The following is an 8,984-nucleotide window of genomic DNA, read 5'->3' on the forward strand; positions in this document are numbered from 1 at the left end:
ACTTTTTTTTTTTTTTTTTTTGGTGGAACCCAGGAGTTTTTCTACCTCTGGCTATACTCCCAGACCTATTTTATACTTTATTTGGAAACAGGGTCTCACTAAGTTGCTGAGAGCCTCACTCAGTAGCTGAGGCTGGCTTCGAACCTGTGCGATCCTCCTGTGTCAGCCTCCCAAGCGCGGGGATTACAGGTGTGTACCACCACGCCCGGCTTGATTCACATTTTGCAGGGCAGCACGTATGAATGCTGTGCCGCAGGCACGAGGTGGGAGCAGGCCATCACGGGCGCTGTCCCGCTGTGCCATTGTGCCCAGCTGAAAGGCTCCCTTCCTGCCTTCCCGGAGCTGGAAAGGCCTGGTTTTTCCGCTCAGCCCTGGGCCCTCGTCAGGAGGGTTAGTCTTCTTGGGCTGCCAGGGCGGAGCTGCGCAGGCTGAAGGGCTTAAGGAAGGACGTTTACCTGCTCCCAGTCCTGGAAGGCCAGGCCCATGGCGGAGGTGCGGCAGGCTTGAGGGCCCTCTGGCGGGTTCGCAGGGATGCCTTCTCGCTGAGCCCTCTGCACGTGGAGAGCCATCCAGTATCCATCTCTCCCTCTCCTTATCAGAGCTGTGGCTTAGGGTCCACCTTCATATTCATTTAATTTTCTCTTCCATTGCTTTCTTTCCTTCTTCTCCTCCTTCTCTTTCTCCTTTTTCTTCCTAGATTGATCCCGGTGGCATTCTACCTCTGAGCTATACCCCAGCCCTTTTTACTTTGATTCATTTTGTAGTACTGGGGATGGAAACCAGCGGTCTTATGTATACCTCGGGGTTACAACCCCAGCCTGTTTTTTTATTTAGAAACAGGTTCTTCCTAAGGTGCTGAGTGCCTCACTAAGTTGCTGAAGCTGGCTTCAAACCTGCGATCTCCGGCCTCAGCCTCCCAAATACTGAAATTACAGGCCTGCGCCACCATGCCCAACTACTTTTTGTTTTTAAACAGGGTCTTGGTAAGCCACGGAGGGTCTGGCTAAATTGCTGAGATTGGCCTCAAACCTGTAATCCTCCTATCTCAGTCTCTCCATTACTGGGATTACAGGTGGGTGCTACCATGCCCGGCTCCATCTTTTTTTTTTTTTTTTTTTTTTTTTCGGTACAGGGGATGAAACCCAGGGGAATTCTACCTCCGAGCTACACTCCCATCCCTATATTTTAGTCTTTTATTTTTGAAACAGGGTCTCACTGAGTTGCGAAGGGCCTCACTAAGTAGCTGAGGCTGTCCGCGAAAACAAGATCCTCCTATCTCAGCCTCCCGAATGCTGAGATTATAAGCGTGCACCACCATGCCTGGCTTCCACTTAATCTTAATTACTGCACTTCCTTAAAGGCCTTATCAGCAAACTCAGGCAAGGAGGTTGGGGTGTTACCATATGAATTTGGGAGAATGTGATTCAGTCCATAACAGCAAGCACTCCATCAAAAATGCTCTAAAAGCTGGGCATGGTAGCACACACCTGCGGCCAAGACAGGAAAATTGCAGGTTCTCTGCCAGCTGCAGCAACTCAGCAAAACCCTGTTTCAAAATAAAAAAAAAAAAGAAAGAAAGAAAGAAAATAGGGCTGGGGATGTGGCTCAGAGGTAGAATGCCCCTGGGTTCCATCCCCAGTAATACACACAGTACCTCAGGTGACATCTGTCTGGGAAGACACCAACACTCTGTGGTCCCTGCTCTGCCCCAAACCGTGTTCTCTGACTTCTCTTTTTCTTCCCAACTAGAATGCGGAAGCTTCATTGAGGACATCATTGGGTATTTCAGGGACCTGGTGAGCAGAGAGGACCTGCGGCTCCTGCTCACTGACGCCGAAGCCTGGGAGAGCTTCGTGGCTGAGGCTGGTTTAACCAGGTAGCCTCCAGTTAGAAGCCTCCCCTTCTGCCTCCACCCAGCCCCAGCCTATTGGGTGACACCACTCACAGTCCCGGCAGGTCTTCTTCCCTCAGTTCGCCGACCTACAGGCTTAGGTCTCTGTAAACACCCTCAAAGACACACCCAGATATATGTTACCAGTTTTCTGGGTGTCTCCCAATCCATCAAGCTGACAACCAAGGTTACTCAACACCTTCCGCCCTGTGGCTGAGCTGGGTGTCCACTCCCCCCCCCCCCGAGGTTGGCCCCTTTGTCTTCATTTCCCGTGGAGGTCAGAAAGGATACCCAAGTCCCCAAGGCTTTATCCACAGATGCTCAGGACTAGAGATTTTCTGATTCTGGAATTTTTTTTCTGATTTTGAAATATTTGAAGATACATAATGAGATATCTTGGGAATGGGACCCAAGACTAAGCATGAGATTCATTTATGTTTCTTTACACCACACATACATCTCATAAAAGTAATTGTTATTTATGTGTGTGTGTATGTGTGTGTGTGAGAGAGAGAGAGAGAGAGATGCTGGAGTCTCCCTCCAAACTACACCCCTAGCCCTTATTTTTAATTTTTTTTTTTTGGTGGTACTGGGGATGGAACCCTTCTACCTCCGGGCTACACTCCCAGACCTATTTTATATTTTATTTGGAAACGGTCTCTTAAGCCAGTGAGGCTGGCTTCAAATCTGCGTGGTCCTTCTGTCTCTGCCTCCCAAGCATAAGAATTACAAGTGTGCGCCACCACGCCTGGCCCCCCAGCCTTATTTTATACTTTATTTTGCAACAGGGCCTCACAAGTAGCTGAGGCTGGCCTCCAACCCACAGTCCTGTCTCAGCCTCCCAAGTACTGGGACTACAAGCCTGCGCCACCATGCCTGGCTTCTTGTTTTTTAGAAACAGGGTCTAGTAGGTGTACCCCACCATGCCCAGCTGCAAATCGCCTCTCTCAATCAGGGTTTACTGTTACAGGGTGGAGGCAGAAGCACTCCGTGAAGCTCTCATCGAGTTCACAGCAGAGGCAGCCTTGAAGGACAAAGACGCGCTCCAACAGGACCTGCTGGACGGGGAGAGGTTTTTGGAGGAGTTTCCTCAGGTGCAGAAGGACCTCGAGGAGGGCATAGGAAAGCTCCGCGCCCTCGCTGACAGGATGGACAAAGCGCACAGGGACTGCACCATCTCCAACGTGGTGGCCAGCTCTGCCAGCGTGGTCTCTGAAATCCTGACCATCCTTGGCCTGGCTCTGGCCCCGGTGACAGCAGGGGTCAGTCTGGCTCTCTCAGCAACGGGGATAGGACTGGGACTAGCGGCTTCCGTGACTAGTGTTTCCACGAGCATCGCGGAACACTCAATCCAGTCGTCCATCAAAGCCGAAGCCAGCAACCTAGTGCCCACCAGCGTGGACAAGGTGGAAGCGGTCGCAAAGGTCGTGGGGCAGAGCGTACCCAAAGCCTTTTCCTTAACCAAGAATTGCATTCGCGTCATGGAAGACATGGGCAAGCACATCCGTGCCATCAAGCTGGCCAAAGGCAACTCGCGCCTGCTAGCCAGTTCCCAGCGCCTCATGACCACCGGGAGCATCTCTGTCCGACGCGGGAAGCAGGTACAGAAAGCCTTCGGGGGCACCGCTCTGGCAATGACCAAAGAAACCCGGATCGCGGGCGCGGCTACTGCAGGTCTCTTCCTCCTGGTGGACGTGGTCAGCCTTGTGAAAGAGTCAATGCATTTGCATGAAGGGGCCAGAGCAGAGTCGGCTGAGGAGCTGAGACAGTGGGCTCGGGAGCTGGAGAGGAAGCTGGAACGGCTCGTCCAAATCCACGAGAATTTGCAGTACCCGACGACCAGAGACCCTTCTCCCAAGCAGGGCAGCGACCAGGGGAGATGTGCTGGACCGAGGACTGGGCCAACGGAGGCACCTCATTAGATGGGAGAGTCCACAGAACTGGGGACAGTGCCTCACTGTGTCTGAGCACAGCAAGGGGGGTCAGTGCAGATAAGAAGTGGGTCACAGAGAAAGGAGGAACTTGGAGCCAGGAATAAGGGACACCAGGAAGCTCGAGACTGCAGGGGACACGAGGAAACAGCTTTGGACTAAAGAATAGCCCAGCGTGGTGGCACATGCTTGTAATCCCAGTACTTGGGCGGCTAAGACAGGAGGAGCTCGGGTTTGAAGCCAGCCTCAAACAACCCAGTGAGACCTTCACCAACTTAGCAAGACCTTACTTCAAAATAAAAAGAGCCGGTGGTATGTTGGGAGCCATTAAGGCTTCCCCTAGATTGGTGTCTCTGACTCAGCTGACTGTCCTTCGCCCAGAGTCAACAAGGTTTGGGGTTATGGAAAGTTCAAAGAGGTCTGAGAGAAGATCAGGTGGTGATGACACGAGGGTACTGATTGACCTATCTGTAATGTGTGTGTTTTGTATTGGTCTGTATTGTATTCCGGTGGTGGTAGCACGAGAATATTGATTGACCTGTAGCTGTGTATAAATACCTCTTGAAAAACAAGGGCAGGGGTGGCGCAATAAAGATGAGATTGACCCAGAAGCTGTGTTGGCCAGGAGTGTCCACGCAATAGAGAATACTGACCCAGGCATAGTCGTCGACCCGTAGGAAATATTGACCCATGAACAGGGGTCGACCAGTAGAGATAGTAGGCTGGCGGCTCCCCCACGTTAGGGTTAAAAACTCTTCGTCCTCACGCCTCACTTCAGAACCCATACTCCTGCCGGCTGGCTCCGACAGTGGAGTAGCTTGGAGGTAAAATGCTCCTGGGCTCAATCCTCAATATGAACAACAAAAACACATTGGTCCCTGTTCTCAATTATCTAAAGCCCCTTTCTGATCTCCCTTGCTCTCGGATAGGCAAAATAATTCTCAAAACAGCCATTCTACCAAATGTGACCTACAGAATCAACACAATCCCCGTCAAAATACCAATGTCATTTGTCAGAGAGCTAGAAAAACCAGCCCAAAATTTCACATGGAAAAACAAAAGACCCAGAACAGCCAAAGCAATTCTCAGCAATAAGAATCATGCAGCAGGCATCACAATACCTCATTTGAAATTATGCTACAGAGCTACAGAAATAAAAGCAGTATGGTATTGTGCCAAGACATCCTGCTGCCTCGGCATCTATGTGTTGAGACCCCCCACTCCACATAGTTAATCGGCAGAACGCCCCGAGAAAGAGGTATCGTCTCTGGCCAAAATATCCCCCACTTTTACCCTTCACTATTATTTCCTTTAACTTTCTACACGAATTGCTCCAGTGATGTGAAATTAGGACTATAAATAGAAACTGAGTCTGTGGAAATAAAATCTCTAATAATTTGCCTAAACGTCCTTGGCTCTGTTCAATAATAATAAAAACTGGCCAGAATTCAGATGCTGTGATAAGCATTCCAGCTGCAGCAATTACAAAGGGTCTCTGACCCTCACTATCACTAACTTAGGTTAAGCTATTAACTCCGGTAAGGTAGTTCAGTTTAAGGAAACTTTGTTTACCCTTGAGATCCTGCCTAGAGACAGAGAAAATAAAAACCTTGTGTGTGACCTTAAAGCAATTTAGTTGATAAACAACTTAGTTGCCCAAATACAATAGACTCAAGGAGAAAGATTGGTGACTTTTACGCCCAGTGTAAATATTCCTGAAGACAGAGAGGCTGACCGCATGGTTAATGAATATGACAAAATAAAGGACAGACGTTCTAAATATATATGTATGAAGGAAAGGAAATACCGTGTAAGAGTAAGAAAAGCATTTTTGCATGAAGAAGAGCTTATCATAAGAAAGTCCCAACTGGGAAAGAAAGGAATTAGAAAGTTAGAAGCAGGTTGCAGAGGGTTTGTGACAGAGAAATGGATTATTAAAGATGGTTAGACTTTTAATAGGCTTATTGTCTAAAGAAGAGTGTTCAGCAGTTAAGGAAATATATCTGACAATTAAAACCAAGAACTTTGTGGTGTTGTTTGTGGTATTTTGTCTGAAAAACTGTGTTGTGAGTTTGCTTAAGCTTTCAGATTTAGGAGATAAAAAATGCCAACACCTGGAGAAACTTTATCACATCCACCTGAATCACCACGTCTCCCCACACTTGCTATATGAACTGAGTCCAAAAGATGGAAAGTTCCAAGAAAGCCAAAGAAGATTCCCCGAGAAACCCCCAAGCCTTGGCCATGCTTGTTTATTTTGGGAAGTGGCCCCCTGGGACTGCTTATCTGCAAAGACCTTGGAAAAGAATCAGGAGTCAGGAGTCAATCTCTCGAAGATCAACAGCCAGCTGAAGGACTAGTTTTATTACCTTTGTTTACATGTCATTCATTATTACTTCACAATGATTACACCCACCTCCCTCTCCTCTTACTATTAACTTTACTGGTGAAAGGTATAAATTTCTTGGAGTTTTTGTAATAAAGTGTCATTGGCTCAAGAAGCCTTTGTCCACCTCAAATTCTTTCCCAAGCGCCGTACCTAAAAACTTAGGGAATTCATAGAGGGAAAAGAATTGCTGCAGATAAGTTTCTGCAGAACTCCACCTGCCTTTTGCCCCATCTTTCTGAGGCTCCCGGTCGCGAGTGGACTTGCCCCCACAGGACTGAGCCAGTCGGTAACAGTATTGGCACAAAAACAGACACATAGGCCAATTGTGGAATGGAATAGAAGATACAGAAACAAATCCACACACTTATAGTCAATTGATTTTCGACAAAGGTGCCAAAAACATATGTTGGAGAAAAGACAGCCTTTGTGATAAATGGCGTTCAGAAAACTCATCCATTTGTAGAAAATGGAATTAAATCCCTACCTCTTACCCTGCACAAGAGTCAACTCAAGATGGATCAAAGACCTGAAGTTAGAGAAGAGACTTTGAAATTACTAGAGGAAGGCATAGGTCCAACATCCCAACCTATAGGCACAGGTAGAAACTTCCTCAACAAGACCCCCAAAGCTCAGGAAGTTAAAATAAAAATTAATAAATGGGATGCCACTCAACTAAAAAGTTTCTATTCATTGAAGAAAATCATTAAGAGTCTAAAAAGAGAGCATACAGAATGAGAGAATATCTTTGCCAGCTATTCCTGTGATAGAGGACTAATATCTAGAATATACAAAGTACTTAAGAGAGTTAACACTAAAACAACAAATAACTCAGTCAAGAAATGGGCGATTGAACTCAACAGACACTTCACAAAAGAGGAAAGAAAAATGGTAAGTAAATATGTGAAAGATGTTCAACATCATTAGCAATCTGGAAGAAGTAAATCAAAATTACTGAGGGTCCATCTAACCCCAATCAGAATGGCGGTCATCAAGAGGTCAAACGATAAATGCTGGTGAGGGTGCGGGGCAATGGGAACTCTTCTACACCTTTGGGAGGATTGCAAATTAGTGCAGCTGCTACGGAGATCAGTATGGAGATTCCTCAGAAGACTGGGAATGAATCCGACATATGATCCAGCTCTACCACTCCTGGGTATCATTCCAAAGGGACCGAAGTCAGAATATTATAGTAACCCATGCATATCCCGGTTTATAGCAGCACAATTCATAGGAGCTAAATTCTGGAACTGACCCAGGTGTCCGTCAACAGATGAATGGATCACAAAATTATGAGATATACACACAGTGGAACTCAGCAATAAAGAACAAAATTATGGCATTTGCAGGGAATTTGGATGGACCTGGAGAATATATTATGTTACATGAGATTAACCAGACACAGGAAGTGAAGGGTCGTAAGTTTTCCCTCTTATACAGAAATTAGGGAGTAATCGGGATACAAGAGGGACTTCAGATAACGGAGGAGGAGCCCCAGTGGAGCCAGGGAGGTGGCTTGGGGAGGGCGGGGACAGAGCAAATCAATGCAGGAAACGCGTCCATGGGCGTTATGTCCGTGTGTGAGAATACCAGTGTCAACCTCAGTACCCTGTGCGGGAAGGGTGGGGAGGGGCCAGGGAAGCTCACCAGCGCTGTGTATGTCTACGTCACTGTCACTACTTACTACATTATGGTGTGAGACCTGAAGACTATATATGTACCAATTAAAGTCTATTAAAAAAAATAAAGTCCCTTTTTGTGGCACTGGGGATTAAACCCAGGGGCATTCGACCTCTGAACCACCCCCACCCCGGTTTATTTTTAATTTGAAACAAGTTGCTGAGGCTGGTCATGAACCTGTGATCCTACTGTCTCGGCCTCCCAAGTATTGGGATTACAGGCAGTGACTTTTTCTTTTCTTTTTTCTTTCTTTCTTTCTTCCTTTCTTTTCTTTTCTTTTTTTTTTTTTTTTTTTTTTTTTGGTACTGGGGATTGAACCCAAAGGTGTTCATTCTACCTCCAAATTATACCCCCTCAGGCCAACTTTATTTCTTATTTGGAAACAGGATTTTATTTCTTAATTGGAAACAGGGTCTCACTAAGTTGCAGAAGACCTTGCTAAGTTGCTGAGGCTGGCTTTGAACCTGCAATCCTCCTGTCTCAGCCTCCCAAGTACTGGGATTTTTTTTTTTTTTTTTTTTTTTGGTGGTACTGGGGTTCCTGGAAGCCCTTCTACCTCCGGGATACACTCCCAGACCTATTTTATATTTTTTATTTGGAAACAGGGTCTCTTAAGCCAGCGTGGCTGGCTTCGAACCTGCGCGATCCTCCTGTCTCTGCCTCCCAAGCGCAGGGATTACAAGCGTGCGCCACCACGCCCGGCTAAGTACTGGGATTTCAAGCGTGTGCCCGGCTCAGTGACTTCTTGATGGTGACAGTGTGGGGGGGTGGGAGGCATAGCAGAGTGAAGCACTAGGCAGGTGGGCAGCCCTTTGGGGGCCCCAGTGCTCTGAGGGACCAGGGAAATTTCCAAAACAAATCCCAAATGCTGTGTTGGGATAGTGGCTTTTGGGGGAGGGGAGGGGAGGGGTAAAACTAGATTCCAGGAGTGGGCTAAGGGATCTGTGTGTAGACCAGCCAGTTTAGAATCAAGAAATGTGGCCTCTCTGGGCCTCGAGTTCTCTGATCAGTTGGCAAAAGGGTGTAGACAAATAGTATTTATTGGCCTGGTTTTTCCTGTCTCTGTTCTATAGACTTTGGCTCAATAAGTATTAAC

General features: G+C 47.2%; 1 protein-coding gene across 1 annotated transcript; it reads left to right on the plus strand.

Annotated features, from left to right (window-relative positions):
- Window positions 1-242: 242 nt before the first annotated feature.
- Window positions 243-3,813, plus strand: LOC308269422 (apolipoprotein L2-like; the record flags this gene model as incomplete). The annotated part of the gene is made up of 3 exons (XM_080704804.1): window positions 243-390; window positions 1,750-1,876; window positions 2,862-3,813. The coding sequence occupies 3 exons, from the start codon at window positions 243-245 to the stop codon at window positions 3,811-3,813; spliced, it is 1,227 nt and encodes a 408-aa protein (XP_080560930.1).
- Window positions 3,814-8,984: the final 5,171 nt, after the last annotated feature.

The sequence above is a fragment of the Muscardinus avellanarius genome (assembly GCF_963383645.1).
Source record: "Muscardinus avellanarius genome assembly, chromosome: 11".
Taxonomy (NCBI): Eukaryota; Metazoa; Chordata; class Mammalia; order Rodentia; family Gliridae; genus Muscardinus; species Muscardinus avellanarius.